This window comes from Chelonoidis abingdonii, chromosome 8 (genome assembly GCF_003597395.2).
Source record: "Chelonoidis abingdonii isolate Lonesome George chromosome 8, CheloAbing_2.0, whole genome shotgun sequence".
NCBI lineage: Eukaryota > Metazoa > Chordata > Testudines > Testudinidae > Chelonoidis > Chelonoidis abingdonii.
In genome coordinates, this window is record NC_133776.1 from 56447086 (window position 1) to 56470857 (window position 23772).

The 23772-nt window shown below is 46.4% G+C and overlaps 1 protein-coding gene across 1 annotated transcript; it reads left to right on the top strand.

The window, feature by feature from the left end:
• The first annotated feature begins 2128 nt into the window (after positions 1-2128).
• Positions 2129-20395, top strand: TM4SF19 (transmembrane 4 L six family member 19). Its single transcript, XM_032806146.2, has 6 exons — positions 2129-2415; positions 8485-8681; positions 10824-10901; positions 16534-16703; positions 17504-17693; positions 19492-20395. The coding sequence occupies exons 2-5, from the start codon at positions 8505-8507 to the stop codon at positions 17691-17693; spliced, it is 615 nt and encodes a 204-aa protein (XP_032662037.1). The 5' UTR covers positions 2129-2415; positions 8485-8504; the 3' UTR covers positions 19492-20395.
• The last annotated feature ends 3377 nt before the right edge of the window (positions 20396-23772 follow it).

Here is a 23772-nt window from a genome sequence, read left to right on the forward strand (position 1 = left end):
GCGCAAGACCCATCATAATAGTGCTGACAATTTGCCACAGCCATCAGTCTAATATTGGTTCATAAACTGTTAGTACAATAATTACCACTTAGACTGTTCAGCATACTTCCTTACCAATAGTGGCCAATTGAAAGTTGGCTAGGAAACCTAGTTTGTCACTGGTCCAAACCCATCTATCCTCCTTAATCAAATTAAACATACAGGTAGGAAACTTAGAGCTATTGGACAGCTGTTACATTCAATCAGACAGCATGACTGAACATGCAGGTAAGTAATACTGATCAGCACTTGAATGCATCACAAATTCACACAAAGGAACTTTTAAAATCATGAATATCTATTTACAGCAAAAAAAAAAGTGGCATAAACAGACACTACTTATTGGTTTCATTTTAGATTTTTCTAGTTTTAAAAGGGTTCTTTTTTTGGTGGTTTTTTTTGTTTGTTTTTTAAGTAGCATCAGGGTTGCCAACTCTCCCAATACTGGACATTTTACTCAAAGCCCCACTGCCTGGAGTCCCGTGAAGATCTCAGCTTTCATTGAAAAATAAAGTGTAAGTATACATATTGTAATGCGAATCTGCAGAATTTCAACAAATGTTAGTTTTCCAGCATGTTTTTAGAGATACCCCCACTATCTCTACTTCTGAATGGTGGTGTCCTTTAATGGATGCCGCTTGTCAGGCATTCCAGGCTGCAGAGGTAGTTTGAGACATGCAAATACAGCATTTGAATGCCAGAAGACATTTCTGTTAAGCTATTTACTTGTCAATCCAAGAAAAAAAAAATCCCAAAACACCAGGATGTGCCTCAATAGATTTAAAAGTCTGGTCTCCATTAACATTAACAGTACATTTACAAATAGCTTATAACGGGTTAGTACACAATGACTGTTTTGACAAACAGTTTATAACAATTGATAAGAATTAAGGCCAACAGGACAATGTGTTGCTTGTAATCATGGCCTATAAACTTCTAACAGTCTCTACTGATGTGCTTATAACCTACTACAATGCATGCCATTAATGTCTGTAACATGCCTTAACATCTGATAATCATTTATTAACCCATATGTGGAATCTTGCTACCAAGTGTGGCTGAAGGTTTTTTCTGTTTAGTGAAATACTGACTTGAAATAGCTCTGTTTCAAAAAATTATCATTATCTTATGAGGAACAGATTTCTCCTTAAGATGTCCATAGAGCTTTCCCAAGAATTTTGGATGTTATATCCCTTTCTCCTGCCCTTTGGATGTGTTGGCTATTTGGAGTTTAAGCTCTTCGGGGCAAAGCCTGTCTCTGAATGTGTATATACAGCACCTAGCGCAATGGGGCCTTGCTCTCAGTGGATCACCAGATATTATTGGAGTAAACATAACTTGATGAATGCATTTTTCTTTGGTGACAAGTACTTGATAAATGTTGATGTGATACTTGTAAGGTAACTTGGAACATTTTAAAATGCAATGGATCTCTTGCACACTGTTTTTGCATTTGGTGATGTGTTGATAGAAGTGTGTGTGTAGCCATGGTCTCTGTAGAACAGTCTTTCTGTGCTTCCTTAAGTGTTAGCAAGATTGGAACCTATCATGCACAACAGTATGCATCTGAGTGTTTCAATTTATTTCAGTGGCACTACATGTGAGTAGGGTTACACACCTGCCTAAGTGCACAACCGATTCTGATAGTGTGGCTATCTGTCCGCTTCCAGAGTCTGGAGCACAGCATAGATGTCAGATCTGCTACTGTCTCTGATGTGATACCGCTGCTTCTTTAGCTCCAGCCATAAGAGAGTCATGGTTTTAACTCCAGCAGTCCCAGATCCTGTCCCCACAGATGGCCTCAGCAGGGCGTCATTGGAAGTGTTTGCAGGATCCGGGCCTTGGGTGTCCATGCCATTCACATTTGATTGATTAATTCACATGCCAGGGGCACAGAGGGAAGCTCCTTGCATAGACAATCAGCTTCAGCCTGTCTGCCTGGCTCTTGGCTGCCCACATCATTCCATGCAAATGTGCACACACTCTGCCCCAACCAGGAAGCAGCTTTCTTGTTTAGTAACAATTCTCATTTCCTTATATGAGTGTGAGGTGCTTTTCTGAGAATGGGTCATCACCACTTCAGAGCTGTCAGTCATGTGGAAGAAATGAGGCATATGACTGGTGTGTGGGTGACAGATGAATAGAACTTCAGACCATCTATGGGAAAAACTGGAGACAGCCTGATAGTCAAAACACGTATAAATATCCAATATCCATGACTCTTCAGGGATCTTCGCCTTTCCTGGGGATGATAACAAGCCTCATTAGATCCTCTCCAGTAACCTAGATGCTGTCCATTGGGGGAGACAGGTGAGACTGCCCTTGTACTGGGAGACAACTCATTGCTTTTGCATCACATCACTTCATTTCTCTCAGGTAAGTGGAGAAGGAAAGCATTCACTGGGATTTGATATGACTGTGGGCTACTTGAGAAGGATGATTTAGGGACCAAATGCATCTGCTCTGAGTGATGATGATGATGATGATTCTTTGTATTTCTGTAGCACTTAGATGTAACATCAATGGAAGGTTACAGGGAGTGGAGAGTTTCTCTGAGGTTCCCAATCTGGGACTGATTCCCAAGTCTTGGGCATCTGTGCTTGTTGGTTTGTGATTGTTGGTGTAGAACAGGGGTAGGCAACCTATGGCACATGTGCCAAAGGCAGCACGTGAGCTGGTTTTCAGTAGCACTTACACTGCTCAGGTCCTGGCCACCAGTCCGGGAGGCTCTGCATTTTAATTTCATTTTAAATGAATCTTCTTGAACATTTAAAAAACCTTATTTACTTTACATACAACAACAGTTTAGTTATATATTATAGACGTATAGAAAGAGACCTTCTAAAAATGTTAAGATGTGTGACTGGCACACGAAACCTTAAATCAGAGTGAATAAATGAAGGCTTGGCACAGCACTTCTAAAAGATTGCCGACCCCTGGTGTAGAATCTTTCTCCCTTGTGGATTTCATCTCCTCTAGTGACCCAACAGTGGCTTGTCATGTATGAGATCAGCTGAGACAGAACCTGTTTGCAGCTTGAGGGGAAAGGTTAATCAAAGCAGTTAAACTTCTGCTGAGAAAGAGATTGATGCCATTTCCAAAGCATCCCAAGGGATGTCCCTTTGTACAAGAAACAGGAAGGTTGTAGAGGTCGTTGCCTCAATCATGTGTAACTGCCAGTGTGCAATGAGCCTGTGGGCTTAATCCAATTCCTAGCAGGTGGTGCCCACATCACACTTGGCTCTGAAGAGCAGCTTCTTTGGAAGGCTAAGCAACAGCTGGTTGTTTATCACTTGTACTGTGGTAGTGCCTAGAGACTCCAACTGAGAGCTGGACCCCATTGTGCTAGGTACTGTTCAAACACATAGTGCCTGTCCCAAAGATGGGGGGAGGGATAGCTCAGTGGTTTGAGCACCGACATGCTAAATCCAGGGTTGTGAGTTCACTCCTTGAGGGGGCCATTTAGGGATCTGGGGCAAAAATCTGGCTGGGAATTGGTCCTGCTTTGAGCAGGGGGTTGGACTAGATGATCTCCTGAAGTCCCTTCCAAACCCATGATTCTATGATTATCAAAATAGGCAAAACAACAGCCTCTGCAGAAACAGAGGCACACAAGGGGACATGAATTCCTGAAGAGGATAGAGCAGAGCAGAGGCAAAAATCACACTAGACCTCCTAACTCTCAGTCTAGCACCCTCTCCAAGTCCATCAATGTCAGTGAATTTACATTAGCAAAGAGTTGCGAGCAGAGCATCCCAAGCAATAGTGCACAAATCTTGCAATGTGCAAATTATATTGTTGCTCTAGAGTCTTCCTGGCACTTGATTAGCTTATCACTAATCAGTTGCACTGGCTAGCTTTTGCACTGCATGGGCTTCAGATATTAAGCTTCCTTAGAACATGAAATAGCTGGGCTAATAGAATTCTCAGTAAGTGGCAGCTTGATGGGTTCCATGTCCACTTCCTTCTGGTTTAGTTCTGGCAGGATGTCCACTTCAGTTCTTGCAAAATTGATGTGTTCCACCCTGATGCTGAGGTTTTGCAGGACTTCAGAGATATACAAGGGGTTGTTGGGTAATTATTTCGACTTTCACTTCTGAAATTGAACTGGAACTGGTGAAGTGAAGTCTATTTTTTTGAAGCAAAATTATTTTAAATGATTGCTTTACTGTGATTGCACAATAAATGCCACAGAATCCAGATGCGTCAAATACATTAGTTAAATAGTAACGACGCTCTTCAGGCACGATACTATAAAAAGCACTGGAAATCTGTTTAACCCAAATGAGCATATGCTGATGTGAGTTAATTGAATGTCTCAGCAAGACTGAATTTCATTTGCTGCAGCTGTTTGCAAAACTTCTAGCCTCAGTTAAAAATCACTGCATGTTGTAAGTATGCTGCCACTTTATTTGCAGCAATAAATGCTCAGAAGTTAACTTTATCTGACTACAATACCCCCCAAAATTGGGTGTTGCATTGACCCTTTATAATTTGTAGTTCCTTGTTATACAAAGTAAAGTGAATCTAGACTGATAGTACCCAATTTCAAAATAACACTGCGCTACTCATACTAAATGATGACTAACTGTTTAGTAATTAAGCCATTCACAAAGAAGATGCTAAAAGCTTGGGGAAAGGTTATTTGAGATACTGATCTACCCACACAACTATTGCCGATAGACAGGAACCCTCATTTTCTACTGATGTAGGGGCAAGTTTTGGTCTTGGATCTGTAAGTTTAAACATAGGTGGCACATGAAACGCCAGCTGGGGTTGGCTAGCCCCTAGCCCTGCCCCTTCCACCTGAGGCCCTGCCCTTTCTGTGCCTTCCCCACACCAGAGCCCAACCCACCATGGCTGCCTCCTCCCACTCCCCATCAGCCCCAGAGTGCCAGGAGGATGGGCAGCGGGGACCACGCGCACAGGGACAGAGCCACGCAGAGTGGGAAGCAGGAGAGGGAGGGCCTGAGGGCAGAGAGTGGGCAGGGCCATGCCTGGCTGTTTCGGGAGGCACAGCTTCCCCCAGCCTACAGTACCCACCACCCATGAGTTTAAACAGAAGTAACTCTACTGAAATGAATAATTATTCCAAATGTATTCTGGTGTAACTGAGTGGAATTTGGCCTGAGGACTTTAGGAAGATGTGGCTAGGAGAAGAATGTGTGTAAAATGATGTATCTGAAAAATAAACACTAAATATCCCATGCACAGGATAGAAAGAGAGATAAACTGGAAACCCCAACACTTTGCCAAAAGCTCCAGTTTAGACTGTATATGCTGGTGTGAAAACTTGTCCCTTAAAGTAAATCTGGCCAGTGAGCTTCAAAACTCTCAGTAAAGTCACTGTATCACATTCTAATCTGCTACACCAATGTAAATCCATGGTAACTCAGTTGACTTCAGTAGCATGACTGGATTCATACTAGTGTAAATGAGATTAAAATAGTCAGAATGTTACCAAATGATGTTCACTGCTACTTTGTAAATATATTCCTAGTAAAATTTTGAAGAGACAATGCAAAGTGTTATTAAGTGGAACTGGTCAAAGTATTCAATACAAACAGCTTGGTTAGATTTGCCCCTTCTCTTTTCATATTGACCATGAACAAATCATGATTTTCTTCTTATTTATAACTGTTCTTGTACAAACACGTATGGGTTGCTATGACCAGTTTCATGACAAGTTCCTTTGAGTATTCAATCAGAATTCGCTGTTTGAGCTGTGTGGGTTGTTCGCAAAGTTGCATGGTTCAGTTTCTGGTCTTTGACAGGCGACCCTAATCATTATAAGCAAGAGCGGGAGAGTAGGGCAAGTGTAAAGAGATTGATAAAATTGGTAGAAACTGCTCTGGAGAAGATCTCTTAGTTGGACCAACACAGGAATAATAAACAGTCTTGAAGATCAGAAGGGACCATCATGATCATCTAGTCTGACCTCCTGCACATTGCAGGCCACACAGCCTTACCCATCCACTCCTGTAATAGATCCCTAACCTCAAGCTGAGTTACTGAAGTCTTCACATAATGGTTTAAAAACTTCAAGTTACAAAGAATTCACCATTTACATTAGTTTAAACCTCCAGGTGACCTGTACGCCGTACTGCAGAGAAAGGCCAATAAAAAACCAGGGTAGTGACTACAGCCCCCAGCAGAGATCAGAGCCCCAGCTTGCTAGGCACTTTACAAACACATGTAAGAGACAGTCCCTACCCTGGAGATCTTAATGTAAACAGTAAGTTCCTTTTCTGGCCCTCTCTCATCTGTTGTTCTCAAACTGTAAGACATCTGGGGAGACAAACGAAATTTTGACCACAAGGCTGTGGAGATCATGTTTTAAGTTCCTATTTAAGGCATTTCTCACTCCAGCAAAGCTTGTTGATTTTATTAGAGATATTTACCTTTCTCTACCTGGGATGTGAGTTTCAAGAGGGGATTATTTAAATATATTCTTGCTTTTTCATAAGCTATGTAGGGTTTTTGTCAAGAAATGGTCTTTCTGATCTGGGACGTTACTAAAGTTGCAATCCCACTGCAATATATGTACAAGATCTGTGCAATAGCCCCTGATAGATACAAAGATTTGTTCAGCTGTCTTTATGGATGGCAAAATGTACCATTTAATTGGTTTAGAAATCCAAGAATCTACTGAGGAGCCAACTTTGGTGCAGATCAATATCTTTCAGTCTTAGCCTCCACTTGAAAGAAAGCCTCCAACTATTCCCAGTGCTGACCAGTAGAATCTGGCCATGCTGGGCTCCTTTCTTAGCTTGCTGTAACAGCAGAAGCTGCTTAAACCCAGGGACTGAGATCCTGGTGATCTAAGTATTATTCTCAACTTTGAATGGCCTTTGGCAATCACTGCACCTTTCTGTGCCTCTATTTCCTCCTCTGTGAAATGGGATGATGGTGCTCACCTCCTTTGTGAAGTGCGCTGAGCACTCTGGCTGCAAAGTGCGAGGGAAGAGCTAGGTGTTGATTAGTAGCAATCTGGTAGTGTTGACTTATTGCTGTTCTTGGGCAAATGTTTTCATATTTTCATATCCTTTAAAAAGTGTCTAAATGAGATGTCTCAGTATTGTACCAGAAGGTCACCCCTCTCATCCTAGGGCCGGGTTTTTTAGATTAGTTATGAATTATGTTTCTTTATCCATGGTATCTTTGGCCTGGTCTACACTAGGTGGAGGGAGGAGGATTGATCTAAGTTATGCAACTTCAGCTATGTGAATAACGTAGCTGAAGTCGACGTACTTAGATCGACTTACCATGGTGTCTTCACTGCAGTGAGTTGACTGCTGCCAGTCCCCTGTCGACTCTGCGTTGAGCTGGAATACAGTAGTCGATGGGAGAGCGCTCGGGGGTCAATTTATTGCGTCTAGATTAGATGCGATAAATTGATCCCTGGTAGATCGATTGCTGCCCACCAATCCGGCCAGTTGTGAAGACATACCCTTTGTGTCATGAAAGATGAAGAGGTTTTGCTTTAATGACCAGATATTTTCTCTACTATATTTGGCATGCCCGGTCATAGCTGATAGATTTCAGGAAAGGGCACATTCAATCTAACAGCTTAAATCTCTTGGCAGTTAATTTTTCTCATGATGTGCAGAAAGAGGGCTATTCTTATCCTTGTTAGAGAAATTTTTCAGATGGAAGCTATACACTAGGCTCCAGATTTTTCAAGTGCTCAGAACTCAAGGGCACCAGAACAGGGGGGACCAGGGTACCATGGCCCCATCACTTTTTAAAGTATGAAGGCTATGCCCTCCCACTTTGTACTGGCCGGGAGGGAGGGAGCAGAGAGGAGGAGGAAGGGGGCGGGATCTGGGGGAAGAGGTGGCACAGGGAAGGGGCTTTGGGGGAAGCGGCAGTGCAAGGGTGGGGCCTTGGGGGAAGGGGCAGCGCAAAGGTGGGGCCTCATTTCAGGCACTGGTGGCCCCCCCACTTTTAGGGAGCTTCTATTGCCCCTGTCAGAACTCACTATTGGGTTGGATTTTGAGAGCTCACCAAAATAAAGAGGCCAAGTTTTTGAAAGCATTCGATGTCTCCCTTGTTCTCTCTTGTGCTAGCCAGCAGTAGGCCTGAGGATGGAGAGTGGGAACAAAGTGGAAATATGTTGAGTATATACAGCTCTTTATTGTCGATGCTTTACCATATTTATGGCAATGCTCTTACCCGGGTACATGCAGCTAGAGCAAAAACATCCAGCCCTAGCGAGAAGGCAGACATGATCTTAATAGCAAGCAAAGAGGAAAGTGCCCATGGCTTAAGTACCTGAGTAAGTCTTAGAAATGGCATTTAGACGTCATACAAACCCAGAAGAGGAGTCCTATCCTCAGCAAAGCTCTGCAGAAGTCATTGGTGCTACGCTTCCTTCTACCAATGAGGATCTGACCCAGAGTGTGTGAAATCCAATCATTCCTTTTCCCCCTCCCCTCTGTGCAGGACTCAGTGGCTTGGCGACAATGTGCGTAGGGAAATGCACTCGGATTCTGGGCCCATGCCTCATTGCCTTGGGTGTGCTTTCCATTGCTGCCAATGTGCTCCTCCTCTTCCCCAGCTGGACGTGGAGCTATGTGAAGGAAGGCCTCATCACCAAACAGGCTATGCAAGTGCCAGGAGTCTGGGGAGGAGGCATAATTGTAAGTGGTGTGACTCCTTTGCCCTCCTTTCCCTTTCCCTCAGAATGTATGCACTGTCTTGGACAGAACATTCACCAAAGAAGTCACAGGACCAAGACTTGGACACAGTGTGTCCAGTGGGTAGGGCATGATATCACTGGACTGCTGGGTGACCTTGGGCAAGTCTGTTCCCTGCTCTGTGCCTCCGTATCCCCACCTGAGAAGTGGGGATGTTGATAAACTGGGGAAGTGTTGTACTCCATGCTAGAACCCCTGGCTGACATTCTATGGATTGTGTTAGACAGCAGGGCAGACTGGATGATCAGGGTGACCCCTTACAGCCTTATGAAAGGCTTCTGGATGTCAGTACATCCCCTTTTTCCTCAGGGCTTTGTATACTGATGGCTGACACTAACATACTCCTCATACTTACATACTGTGTAGGTCCTGACCTGAAGTCAGCTGAAAGACTCACATCAGCTTTAATAGGCTTTGGATCAAGTCCTAAGAGTAACAGAAAAGAAAATCCAGATAGAAAATCACATATTTACAAATCTCTTGGAACAGCTAACAGATTAAAATAATTAGTCCTTTCCCCCATAATGTCCTTAGTTGGTATAATGACCATTAGCAAGAATTACTTCCATGTCGCATGGACGGCACATGAACCGCCGGCTGGGGGAGGCAAGCCCTCAGCCCCGTCCCTTCTGCCCCAGACACCACCCCTTCTGCCCCTTCTGCCAGATCCCAGAGCCCCACTACCACAGCCACCCACCCAGGGAGGGCAGACAGGGCCACTGCAGCCCTCCCTTCCAAGCCCTGGAGTGACAGGAGGGTGGGTGGCGCGGTCCCAGCCCCTGGAGCCGGGCTGCAGAGCAGAAGCGGAGGACCTGGGGGCAGAGCATGGGCGAGGCCATGCCTGGCTGTTTGGGGAGGCACAGCCTCCCTCAGCCTATGGTACCCGCAGCCCATGCTGTGTCGCAGTTTTGCCCATCTACTTGGTGCTAGTAATTTCTGTATTTGCTAATCCAAACTTCTCCATGCTGGTTTCCAATGAGACCATTTTGGGGCCTAGCCAGGTTCATGGTGACACATCAGGACACTGAGTGAAATGATCGTTATCTTCCAAGAAAGCTGCTCCAGAATCGCCACGATTTGCTCTGAACCTCGGCAATGCAATCAGGCACCCTGGCAAGAGCTGGGATGGAGCTGGGTAGCCAGCAATAGTCTAATAATATATCTGACGATTCTGGGATGCTTTTAAATTAACTTTTCCTATTGTTTGCCCAGCTTGGCTCCTAGATGGCCACTGGCATGTTGCACTAGTATCAGTATAACTAACACAGTCTCCTGTACAATCGTTTGCAATGACTCCTTGGCTGGTTTTAAACAGCAGTAACACTATTTTGCTGTTAGAGGAAAATCACTTTAGGTGGCCTCATTGATGTCTTTGGTAAAGTTTCCATAGACTTCAGTGAGCCCAGGGTTCCACCCTGTATCGCTGGCTGCTCTAAAGGCCATGTGTTATGTTCATAAAAGAGGCACATAGACATTAAGTGATTTTGTCATTGACAAAGCCCTGGTAATAGAACTTAGGTGTCTGTAATCCCAGTTCTATTTCTCTGGGGATTCATCTTGCATTTTGCATACACCAATTTGTTATAGTTTATTTGTATTACTGTAGCTCCTACGAGCCCTAGTTACAGCCCAGGACTAGGCGCAGGGCTCTGTACAAACACAGAATAAAGAGATGGTAGTGGATAACAGCTTCTAAATGCTGGTCCTTCTGACATTTCTAATTTTCTATATGCAGCAAAACATTTATTCTAAGAGCAAAGCACACGTGCATAACCAGTCACCTAGAAGTTGCAGACAGATATTAGATAAACATGGTACAGCCTATTGCCAGGGTTCTAACCTTAGCCCTAATCCCACAAGGAGCACAGCACCCTCCAGAACCTCCATGAATGACTTCAGTGGTGCTCTGCTTAGGTATGAAGATCTGTCCACAGGTCTTGTTGCAGGATTTGGGGTCTTTAAGACTGGGATGAAGGGTAGTTCATAAATGTTCCATGCTGAATAAGGGAAAGAGCTCACTGCCAGCTTTTGGTGCCAGCAGATTCGATTGTACCATTCATCCTGAATCATTTTCTGCTCTCTCAGGTTCTTCTGGCCGCAACTCAGATCACGGCTGTTGGGTGGCGCTGTGGCCGTTCCTCCGACTGTGGAACTTGTCGGAATGTAAGACAGAGATTCCTTTGACATGTAGAAAATGTTCTTATTTTAGTTGCAGAACCAGACTCCGGACCCACAGTTCCAGAGTTAACAGGCCTCACCCTCTGTCGCCAGGCGCCATATTTAACAGTGCTGTGTTAGCATAGCCCTGGAAGGGAATGAGACATTTTGCAGACAAGTAGAAAGAAAAATTCCTTGGCTTATGTTCCAAACAGGCCACTGTTTAGATGGGGAGTGAGACAGCTCAATGAGCAGCAATTATGTAACAAAGAGAGGAAGGGTGATCCAGTGATTAGAGCACTAGCCTGGAATTTGAAAGACCTGGGTTCAGCTGTTTGTGACGCCCTGGACTCTCTGTAGGGTTGCCAGGTATCCGGTTTTTGACTGGAACACCTGTCGAAATGGGACCCTGACGGCCGGTCAGCACCACTGACCAGGCTGTTAAAAGTCCGGTCAATGGTGCAGCAGGGCTAAGAAAGGCTCCTTGCCTGCCATGGCTCTACGCGGCTTCTGGAAACAACATCATGTCCCTCCTCTGGCTCTTATGCATAGGGGCAACCAAGGGGCTCCGCATGCTGCACCCACCCCAAGTGCCAGCTCTGCAGCTCCCATTGGCTGGGAACTGTGGCCAATGAGAACTGCGGGGGTGGCACCTGCGGATGAGGCAGCACGCAGAGCTGCCTGGTTGTGCCTCTGCCAAAGAACTTGAGAGGGGACAAGATGCTTCTTCCAGGAGCTGCTTGAGGTAAGCGCCACCCAGAGCCTGCACAACTGACCCCCTCCCATGCCCAACTCCCTGCCCCAGCCGTGATCCCCCTCCTGCCATCCTAACCCCTCAATCCCACCCCAGAACACCCTCCTACTCCCCAAACCCCTCATCCCTGGCCCCACACCAAAGCCCACACCCCTAGGTGGAGCCTGCACCCCCCCTGCACCCCAACACCCTGCCCCAGGCCAGAGCCCCCTCCTGCACTCTGAACCCCCCAGTCCAGAGCCCCCTCTTGCACCCCACATTCCTCATCCCTGGCCCCACACCAGAGTCTGCACCCCCAGCCAGAGCCCTCACCCCCCAACACCCTAGCCCAATGCCCCATCCCGGAGCCCCATTCCATACCCTGAACCCCTCAATTCTGGCCCCACCCTGGAACCCACGTCCCCAGCACAGAGCCTGTTCCCCCTCCCACACACCAACCCCCTGCCTCAGCCTAGAGCCCCTTCCCATACTGCGAACCTCTCAGCTCCACCCCACAGCCCAAATCCCCCTCATGAACCCCAAATCCCTCATCCCTGGCTGAACCCCAGAGCCCGCACCCCCAACGAAAGCCCTCACCCCCACCTGCACCCCAGCGCCCCTAGTCAGCCCAGTGAAAATGAGTGAGTGAGTGACTGAGAATGGGGAGAGTGAGTGACAGAGGGAGGGGGGATGAGTAAACAGGGGTGGGGCCTCGGAGAAGGAGTGGGACAGGGGGCAAGGCAAGGGTGTTCAGTTTTGTGCGAGTAGAAAGTTGGCAACCCTAACTCCCTGTCAGGTTCATCAAGTGAAATTTGTTTTCTGAGGCCCCACCCCCTCCCATTTCACATCAATTACAGGCATTTTGGGGGGGGGTCTCCTTTGCCCTGCTCTTGTCAGCCTTGCTTCTTGTGTGAGCTTGGATAAACTGCTGAATGCCTCTGGGCAGCCATTCCTCCTCTGTGAACTGGGGGTCACCCCTACCTCACAGGGCATTGAGGCTAAAAACATCACAGCTTGTGAGGGGCTCAGCTACTCCAGTAATGGGGGCCAGATCCAGGGCTGCCCGGGAGTGGGGGAAGTGAAGCAATTTGCCCCAGGCTCCGCAGGGGCCCCCAAGAGAACAGCTGAGGCTCCCGCCCCGGTTCTGGCCCGACCCCACCTCTGCCTGCATCCAGAGCCTTAGCGCATTCAGGAATGTCCCTGAACAGCTGCAGCGTGGCTCTGGCGGAGTCCCTGAGTTCCTCCCCACTCAGAGCTGCATGGTAAGGGGTCGGGGCTGTGAGCTCCGGGCCGAGCGGAGGAAGCTCAGGCCCCACTGGAGCTTGCAGCCCCGCTCCCTTACCATGCAGCTCAGGACACTCCTGGATGAGCTGAGGCTCTCTGAGAGGGTGGAGCCAGGGGTAAAGGGCCATGGGGGTTGGATAAGGGGCAGGGAGTCCCAGGGACAGTCAGGGGATAGGGAGGGGGCAGAGGTGGGGGGACAGGGAATGGAGAGGTTGGATCGTGGGCATTCCAGGGGTCTGTCAGGACTCAGTGGGGTTGTGTGGATAGTGGTCGAGGCAGTCAGGGGACAGGGAGTAGGGGTGGGGTCCTGGGGTGGAGGTGGTGGAGAGGGTCTCTGGGGGAAGGTGAGGGGGCAAGGAGCAGGATGGGTCGAGGATTCTGAGGGGGGCAGGAAGCTGGGGGACAGGAAGTGGGTGGGAGTCAGATAGGGGGCAGGGCCAGGCTGTCTGGGATGCACAGCCTTCCCTACCATAAAGCTCATTCATCAGTTTGAGGCTTGCAGAAGAGCCAAGCTCTTAGGTTTTCCATTAGGGCTACCATCCCTTTCTCTTCTCAAATGCCAAATTATAGTCTATATTTTATTTCAGTGCCATAGGGAGATTCATGTCAGGGAAGGGTAGCATCATTTAAAATTAGCCAATGGGGGAGGGATCACATGAGAAGGGCAATATCCTACACCACCTAGCTCCTTCCCAACCCTACCAAGGGTGACCCCCCCCTCTCCTGCATTCCCTGAGGCTTCAGAGGGGTTAATTCAGTGGTTCTCAAACTTTTGTCCTGGTGACCCCTTTTATATAGCAAACCTCTGAGTGTAACCCCCCTCCTTATAACTGAAAACACTTTTAAATATATTTAACACTATTATAAATGCTGGAGGCAAAGCGGGGTTTGAGATGGAGACTGACAGCTTGTGATCCCCAGTAATAACCTCGTGACCCCCTGAGGGGTCCTGACCCCCCGTTTGAGAACTCCTGGGTTAATTTATTTTTAGCACTCTGTGTCCATTCACATGCATGTGCTATTTTCAGCATTTCAGTTTTCATAACATAGGCTCATCCCAGATTCTGGAACAAGCTTAAATGCTCAGTTTGTGGACTATGTATATAAGCTATACTAAAGACAAATCCATAGTAACTGTTTCCAGTTTGTGAGGGACCCCACGTCTAGGAAACAGCTAAATGCATGGATGTTAAGTCAAGTCTGTTAGCCAGGATGGGTAAGGAATGGTGTCCCTAGCCTCTGTTTGTCAGAAGATGGAGATGGCTGACAGGAGAGAGATCACTTGATCATTACCTGCTAGGTTCACTCAGAATCATAGAATATCTCAGGGTTGGAAAGGACCTCAGGAGGTCATCTAGTCCAACCACCTGCTCAAAGCAGGACCAAGCCCCAGACAGATTTTTGCCTCAGATCCCTAAATGGCCCCCTCAAGGGCTGAACTCACAACCCTGGATTTAGTAGGCCAATGCTCAAACCACTGAGCTATCCCTCCCCTCGCTTGGCATTGGCCATTGTCAGGAGGTAGGATACTGGGCTGGTTGGACCTTTGGTTTGACCCAGTATGGCTGTTCTTATGTTCTAAGCCAAATGAACCCAAAGTTATGGAGACAGATATGAGTCAAGGAAACCAGCAGAGTATCTGAAATCTGCAAAAATCTCTGACTGGATGGGTCAGGCGTTTGGTCACAAGCTGAGGTGGTTCAAAAGTTTTGGATTTTTTTTAAGCATAATTTTTTTATTGTTTCTTTAAACAACCAAACACAGCAAGCAGCAAATATTTGGCCACACGCTTCTGAAACCCCAAACCATATTCAGGTTTTGGCAGACTAATTTCAGCTTTTCAATTAAAAAAAACACAACAAATTTTGAAGGAAAGCAGACTTTGTCCATGATTTTTTTCTGCTTTTTAAAAACCCCTGGTTTTTGATCCAAAAAGTTTTGACAGAAAATATTTGTCCAATGCTTGTAATGAGCTTTAGTTCCTTTAGCACTAGCTGATGGTGAGAACCAGTGATACCTTGTAAAGAAGTTTTCTCAAAACTGGGTTTATGCTGAGATGTGGAAGGTTTATTTTTCCCAGGGCCACCCATGGCAGGGGGAGCAAGTGGGGCAATTTGCCCCTGGCCCCATAGGGGGCCCCATGAGAATATATTATTGCAATTTTTTTTTATGGAAGGGGCCCCCAAAATTGCTTGCCCCAGGCCCCCTGAATCCTCTGGGCGGCCCTGGCCAGATCAGTACCACGTCTGGCTGGTCCCATGGCTTTTTTGCACCCCCCTTGTGCACTGGGGTGTGAATTGCACAGCACCAGAGACTTGCAGTCAGCGTATTTGTGTGGGGTAGGGACCACATGCCACCAACCCAGCGATTCACATTCTGCCTCTATATTTTACTAACAGCCCCGAGCATAGGAGATTTTGGATGAGAATGATGATGCACTGCTCGGTAAGCTAAGTCCCTGTTTTGCAAATCCTCTTTTATCTGCATCTCCGCACCCACCCTGCAGGTTGAGGGTGCTGGGTCTCTAATGGTAAAAAGGTCACAGCCCTTTCTCTGATGCAGATCTGAATGTTATTTTCACTGCTCTGACTCCACCGGCTGTTCTGTTAGGCAGGACAAAAAAAAAAAAAAAAATCCCATGCAGGAGCTTGCGGTTTGTCTCTAGCCTGCAGAAGCAAGGAACCTGCCTTTTTTGGCATTGCAATCCTGATGGGAGTTTCTGATCCTAGGCCTTTTAAAGGGCCATGCCTGACAATGGCAGGGAAATAACCAGTGTGCCTGCCCAAATGGAGCTGGAAGGGTAATGCCCCTAGCCCTTTCCTAGGGTATCTCATGCAAATCCAGCTCTCCAGGAGAGCATAAGGCCAGGTTTTCAAAAGGAGCCATTGAATTTGGGTGCCTCTTGGGTCTGATGTTCAGCGGAGCTGAGAACCTGCAGCTGTCATAACCTCCAGCTGGAGTCATGGGCGCTCAGCTCCTCTGCAAAGCAGGCCCACTCAATCAACTGCCACTTTTGCAAATGGCCTCGGTGCCTCGTGGCTGAGTGTGGATGAGCAAGTTAAAGCAGAGGAGGAGAACCACAATGGCAGCCTTGGCTCCTGCCAGCGCTTTGTGTTGGATCAAACCATGAGATTGATGTGATTATTTTCTGAGTGACTTCCTGTGCACATGCGCCTAATAATGTGTTGGAAGGAGGTTAAGTGCACAGAGTCTTCTGCCTTGTGTATTTTCTTCCAGCATGCAGCAAGCTGCCGATCTGATCTGTCCATGTTTTGCAGCCACGGCATGCAGCTGTAACCAGTGGTGCACGGTGCAGGGCAGTGGGGGATCAGGATTCATGTTGCAGTTGTAAAGAAGCTCTGGCTAGGAGCCGAGACATAGCTCTCATCTGCAGTGACTCCTTTGGTTGAAGTCAAACAATAGCTGCAAGGGTTTTCCAGCTTCTTCGAACAGTTGTAACTGCAGCATCTGAGGCTATTAAAGTTCATTTTGCCCCCTTGGCGGTTTCTTGTTGCTCCAATCTCTGCCAAGGTAGGCCCATACATGCGGGACTCCCGACATTGAAGAGTCCCGCATGATCACCTGGAATTACAAGTTTGTTTCTGTGTCTTTTACCCACAGATGTTCCTTTCCATTGTATTGTCGGGGGTGGCGTTGCTGGGATCTACTGCTTCCTTTATCCTTTCGGGTGTGGGCTTGACAAATGGACCCCTCTGTCTATACAATCAGACTGAAGTCCTGCAGTGGGATTACCCTTTCGTAAACATGGAAAACCAGGCCTTCCACACCAGGTAGAAGGAGCTTCTGCAATGTCCAGGCAGCAGTAGAGCTAAAATACCCATAAAACTTCATCTCTTCACTTAATCTAACAATCTCAGGGAAAATGTTAATGATTCGGCATTCAACAGACAGTAACACTGAGAATGAATTTCTCCTCCTGATGGTAAAACCAGCATTACAGCAAGCTGGCTTGCCATGAAACAGGGAGTGGAACAGTCCAGGCTGAATGACCACTAAAGATGACCTGAAAATGGGGAGATGAGGGGAGGGGACTTATTCCCTCATGGCTTTATAATATATAAAGACAGGTCTGAAAGGTGATTTTAAGGGTGGGGGTTTTTACCTGTTTGTTTTTTTCATTAGAAATTCAGGTCCTGTCTAGTTGGGATGGCTCTGTGGTGGTGCCTGGAGAAACAGTGAAATTATTACATTAACAAGACCCACGAGCTCAAGCTGAGCAGATGTCAGTGTATGGCATCTTTAGCGTTTCCTGCTTTTGCTATTTAACTTCAGTGGCTACTGAACATTTTGGAGGAAGGAAGTATTTGTTGATGTTTTATAATTCAGACCTGATAGGTCACACTACACACATCTGAGACTCCTATGAGGTCCTTCAGATAAGTCAAGGAAGATCTGATCAGATTCATATTATTTTTAAATTTACAAAGGTAGCAGGCTGCATTTATCCATCACAGTGAAGTGAAAAGGGAACACACACACGCCCCCCCCCCCACTTTTTACACAATCAACTGCGTGTCACCCCTTCAGATGTCTTTGTCCTATCACTGTCTCATCAGAGTCTCTCTTTAAGGGCTCAGAATTATTTGTATGACCCATCACTCTGGAATTCAGTCTGCATCGAGCCCCCAAATGTTGTAGCCTGGAACATCTACCTCTTCTCCGTTCTGCTGGTCATCAGTGTGGTCGAAATGGTCCTGGCTTCTCTTCAGGTCATCAATGGCTTCTTTGGATGCCTCTGTGGCTTATGTGAAGGCAAATAGGTAACTTTAATTCCTAATAATTCTCCTTGACTGCTTTTCCTCATCTTCCCTCCCTATGCGAATGGTGCCACCAAAGATTTCAGGCAAAAACTCCTGCAGGCTTTCCCGCATGACCTGAAGGCATCATCCTATTGCTGAGATTTCGCCCAGACGTGATGCACAACAAGGACTTGATCCTGTACAGAGTGAGAGTGAAGTTATGTATCTGTGCAAGGTAAAATGTGATGGACAAGACAGGAAGTGAAGGACAGTATGAGAGCATGGCTGGCTGACCCCAAGTTACTGCCTTCTACTGGATTGGAGTAAAGGGTTAGGAGTCTATCTATAGACCAGCTGTGTGAGAGGCAGCCGTGGGGTGAAATGTAGTGTTCAAAGCTGATGATGGGTCACGTCTGGACTAAGATACACCCTGCAGTGCGCCATGCTACACTGGATCAACGGATAATCTCACTGCAGGCCTACAGTGGTGGTTTAGTGTAATGGGGCTCTGGAATGCGCAGATGTAGCCAGTGCTCAGACAGGGCTGAGGCATGCTCCCTTGGCCGTCCTTTCTTCCCACATGGTTAGGTCAATCCCAGCATTAGGAACCCAGTAGCAGAAAAAGAAATCTCCCTGAATATTTCTTCCAGGCAGGGTTTATTTCAGCCAGTGGCAAATGCTAGTGGAGATAGGCAAGCATGTGATGATGGATTCAGCCAGTAGAATGTCAGGCCTTGTCTTGATGAGGATTTAAAGGGGTGATCTATTTTAGGAGGCTTGGAAGGATTCAGTTTTTATCAGTAAATGTTGGTTTCACCGTACACACACACCCCACACATGCACATACACACACAAGCGCGCACGTACATGCGCACACCGCCTGTGATTGCACACACAGAGCAATGAAAAAAACATTCCTATCAATCATAATTGAAATTTACAGACAGACAAAATAAGAAAAATACTGCTTGAAAACATAATAATTTGATTTAAGGATATTTATTTTGTATATTTTGATGTGATAGAGACAGTTTGTTTTAACAGTTTTGAATTTTACCGTTTACTGTCATTAAATAATTATAATCTGATAATTTCTCCCATAATTTCCCACAACTATTAACATTTAAATAAATAAAAATTGGGAAAAAATTTAAACTGTCCATAATTTTGCATAACTGTGAAAGTTAAAGTTAAAATAAATATAAATCAGAAAAAATGCTTTAAAATAAACATTAGCGTCCATCAAAATTAAAAAAAGAATTCTGCCACATTTAATTTTAGCATATGCTGAACTGATCAAGCTAAAACTGGAGAGGAACCTACACTATCATTTGACTTGCTAGAAGTGTTAACTGTGGCTACCTTGAAAAACATACTTAACAGCAATCAAGTGAAGCTAACTCTGCAAACCTGCTATGTTTCCCAGTCATGCCCAGGCTCAGTTTATATGCAAATTGAGGTAACCACAAACATTCTTTTGTTTAAGACCTGCAAGGCAAGAGAGGGAAAGCTGAACAAAAATCTGGATGGTGTTGTAAAACTTTGTCTAAACTGAGGATTTTCAAGCAATCAAACTTCCAATATTGCCCTGGGGCTGCTCCACCAATGCTAGCACTGGTGGGAGGGCTAGTTTGTACTGGCTGCTGCCATTTCCACTGCTGTGCCATCGAGAGCTGCTCTGAGCACATCTGGGAAGCTGCTAGACGTTTAGGTCTAGGAAACAGATCATATAGAGATGGACTATCCTTGCTTTCCTCCTGCTACAGGTGAGGCTAAAGTGCTATCATCTAATCTGATATGCTGTTTGATTTTGTTGCAGGTTCAGTTCACATCAGATTCCTGAGTTGCCTGGATTTTGCTATGCTGAGTAGAGGTGGCATTTACAAAGGAGTATCATCCCAGAGCTTTGAGCTTTCTGCATCAGCTACACCTGTGCAAATATTAAACCGATCATGGTCTCCTGGGTAGCCATATTAGCTCATCACTACAAGGACATTTAATACACACTAGAATCACTGCCACCATTTTGTTCCTGGGTGGCAGCTAGAGCTGGATATCAGACTTATGCTTTTGTGTTATGGAGCTACAATGTAGGTTCTGTATGAACACATTGTACTGAATTGATGGGGCCATTATATGAATAGCCTCTGATTTCTACAGGCACAAACCCGGGGGAAGCGGAAATAATCCATGCTAGCTGTTTATCTTTGTCTGGGAAAGGTGTGATGTTACTTAGCACCAGATTCAGGAAATGCACAGACCCTCTATCAAGAGAAGAACACTGTGCAAGCCTGGGGCACTAGACACGACAGATTCTGCACGTGCAAGGGATCGCTTTGAAGAACAAATGAATCCTGAGTCATCTGATCTGGATTTTCCCACCGTTCAGTTTCATCTGTACTGAGGCAATGCTTCTTGATAGTAGCTTGAAACTGGCCTGTCGGAGGGCTGCTGATTAACAGAGAGATTTTGGATAGACCATGTGACCCTTAAGCTGACATTTTTGCTAAGAACAAAGAGAGGGAAGGGGGCATCAGTTGGGACCAATAACCTTTCAGATCTTTATTCATCATAACAAAGCAAAATAGCCACAAGCCCCATTTTTTCTGTTTGCACAACCCATATGACTGTAGCCCATGTAGCAATATTTATCGTGACATTAGTCCAAAATGTGGTTTATTTTTTCACTGGCTTTTAATTTATTAATCTATCTATAAATCTGCATTTAGACAAACTGAGTTGGAGCCTTCTGGATGCGTCCATTGAGTTTGATCATTATTTGGCATCTCTGAAGAGTGAGAAACCAATTCCTGGGTTCTGGGTTGGGCCCAATGTTCCCTCTAATTTTTTCCATCCATGTGCTGAATCCAGTAGAAACAAAACACCTAGATATAACATATATTTCTTAAAAAGTTACCATAGGGATAATTACTCCAGCCAGGACAGGTTAGGCACTTTAGAACTCACTATTCAAAGAATTAAAATTAAGTGTAAGAGAGAAATAAAAATTATGAAATGCATAGACCAGCCAAAAAACAAAAACACACTTTGAAAGATTAAAATTACAGAGAATATATGTGCACTGCAGGAAGTACCAAGACGTAACAACAATAATACAAGTATGTGTTGGGAGAGTGGAAGACTGTGTGTGTGTGTGACACAGAGACAGTGTGTGTGAGAGACACAGAGACTCTGTGTGTGAGAGAGAGAGAGAGAGAGTGTGTGCTGGCTGCTGAGGAAGTTTCTGAGAGATGCTGTGTGCTGTCTCTTTAAGGCACTCACTGAAAGCTCTCCTGCTCCTGAGCCCTGTCCACTCTTCCCTGCTCTGCGGAGATGGGGTACATGGGCAGGAGGGATGGGGAGAGACTGTGTGTGTGTGTGTGTGTGTGTGTGTGTGTGAGAGAGAGAGAGAGAGAGAGAGAGATGGCTGCTAGGGAAGTCTCTGAGAGACCATACACTCCCTCTTTAAGGCACTCACTCACTCACCTGGAAGGCTCATTCAAACCTGACACCACAGCAGCTCTCTCCCACTCAGAGTCCTGAGCCAGGCTGTCCCCTCTCCCCTGCTCTGTGGAGATGGGGTACAGGGATGGGGGCAGGGGGACACCCTGACATCAGTACCCCACTCTCCTGCCCCTTCTGCACAGCCAGCAGGAGGGTCCTGGGAGCAGTCACAGGTGCAACGTGGCTGCAAAGTAGCAGGGGGAGGGGCACATGAACACATGCTGCCAGATGTGCACAACTCTGCTAATTAAGTGCGCGGCACTTGAGTTACTCGTGGGTGGCCGCCCGACCGCACAGCTTAGAGGGCACCCAGGTCAGGACTGAGGTATGCTTTCTCCAAAGGCAAAGTGAATTAAGTCATCCCTCCCCCATTCCCAAATCTTGTTTGCCTACAAAGACTAGAATGATATAGTTTACGACTTGTAAACCAGTACCCACTGAAGACAATCGGGTACATCCATTGATACTTAGTAGGTACTGGAACAGATCTATGCTGAACTGCTGGACAGAACTGATACAGCCACACTGTTTGCATGTGTATCAATGCTGCATATGTTTTATTGGACTCTTTTTGTCAAAAGAGGACACAATTTTTAATCATGAGGTAATGCCTATCCAAGAATGAGGTGACTTTAAAATCAGGGCCTGTCCTTCAACATTAAGGCAGTCTGGGGCCATTCATTTTGCTCATCGAGGCTAAGATTTTGTCATGGTTATTTTTGGTAAAAGTCATGGACAGCTCATGACAATAAACAAAAATTTATGGAAACCTGTGACCTGATCCTGACTTTACTAAAAATACCCTGGGAAAAGGGGAGCCAAACAGAGCACTGCCGGGGCTTGCAGCTGCTCCAACCCCCCTGCTGCTCCTGTGACGGGCTGACAGCTGCTGCTCCAGCCCCAGGGGAGCTGACCCAACCCCAGCTGCTGCTCGGGCAGCCCCTGGGCCGACAGCTGCTCCAGCCCTGCCCCAGAAGAAGTCACAGAGGTCCTGGAAAGTCACAGAATCTGTGACAGAATCATAGCCTTACTCAGTGTGAATTCAGAACTCTCCTAGACACCACCGGAGGGAGCTAAAACCACAGCAATGGCCAAGCTTTGCTATGGCTGCTTTTCTCCATTCCTAGAAGGCAAAAGAAAACTAATTCTACTGCAGCTTTCTTCTCCTGAGCTGCTTGTAAAGGAGCGTGCAATACCACACATGACAATTTTAGGGGGGCGGAGGAGTGGGGGGTTAAAGGATTAGAGGGATTGCTCTGGCCCAGGAGTGGTATCTTCACCTCTAGCCAGAATGTGATGGAGAGTCCAGGGGCACGCTGGCCACATATGTAGCATTTTCTAACTCAGACTTCTGTTTGCTAGCAGGCAGATAGAGTCTTTGTCTATTACTTTTCATGACATCTTCAACTGTACCTAAAAGATTAGCCTCTCTCTCATATCTCTGCCTGCTTTCCCACCCCTTAGGCAGCTAGTAATCTCCTCCTCCCACTGATAAGGTCAGAAATGTGGTGCCTAGATCTAAGAGGTGGCAGCACTTGGGATGGGTCAGTTTAGTGGTCACAGCCTAGCCCCAGTGGAGGTTTATCATTATCAGTAGCAATAAATAACCATTATCAATTTACTTCCATGCTGCTGTCCTGCCATTCAGTCAGCTTCATGCACCTCCAGCCCCTCCCTTCCAACTCTTGCCAGAAAACTGCAGGCAAAATAATAAAGGCTCCAGCCACACTTCCCACATGACGTTCCTCCTACCCAACCTTCATTAGCTGTATAGCTTTACCTCTGCTCCTCTCCCCCAACCTATTCTCTGCCCTCATCTCTCCACTACCCACCCCCTTTGCCTCTCTTGTGACAGATTTCTGTCACCAGTCTGCCTGAGGCATCAGGTGACCAGGCTGAAGCCACAGGATCTTTAGGTGGGGAGATGACAAAACACACCAAGTGTCTAAATTTTAAAGCTTTACTAATAAAATAATAAAATAACAGTGGAGAGTGATGGATGCTCCCCACGTCACTCAGAGGAAGGAAGAAAGTGTTAGTGCCCCAAGCCCTAACCCACTTTCATACTCACACATGCTCTACCCGAGGCTGTTCAAGCCTGAGTGTAATGTAAGAAGAAGAAGGGGAAGGTTGGGAGTTCTGTCCTGGACCCAGGTCATCCGGGGTCTGCTGTAATCTCTGACTTGCTTTGGCTCTCGGGAGGTTTTTTTTTAAGTCCTGGGTTTCTTTGGGGGTGTTTTCCTCCAGTGCCCTCTGTTCCTGGTGCTCTTTGTACTCGTCCAAACTGGCTCACTGTGGCCTCCTCGGCTTCCCAAAACACCTCGGCTCCAGAGACTTGTTTTTCCCCCCATTGGCCTTCGCCATCTCATTCACTCTCACTGCTTTCTCTGCAGCCCTGCTCAACTTTGTTCTTCTCTTCTTATGGCTAGACAGCTGCAGATTTCTTGTCGTGTCCATGACCTTGGGCCGGGGCCAGCGTCTTATCTTCACATGGAGCTAGCTGAACTCAACCATCTCATGGTCACTGCCTCCCAGGTTCCCATCTACTTTTACTGCTCCTACTAATTCTTCCCTGTTTGTGAGCAGCAGGTCAAGA

Excerpts from the sequence above, each read along its gene's own strand:
- TM4SF19 (XM_032806146.2), top strand. The coding sequence starts at position 8,505 with ATGTGCGTAGGGAAATGCACTCGGATTCTGGGCCCATGCCTCATTGCC. Across the intron at positions 8,682-10,823 it reads TCTGGGGAGGAGGCATAATT|GTTCTTCTGGCCGCAACTCA; the intron begins GTAAGTGGTGTG and ends CTGCTCTCTCAG. Across the intron at positions 10,902-16,533 it reads ACTGTGGAACTTGTCGGAAT|ATGTTCCTTTCCATTGTATT; the intron begins GTAAGACAGAGA and ends TTTTACCCACAG.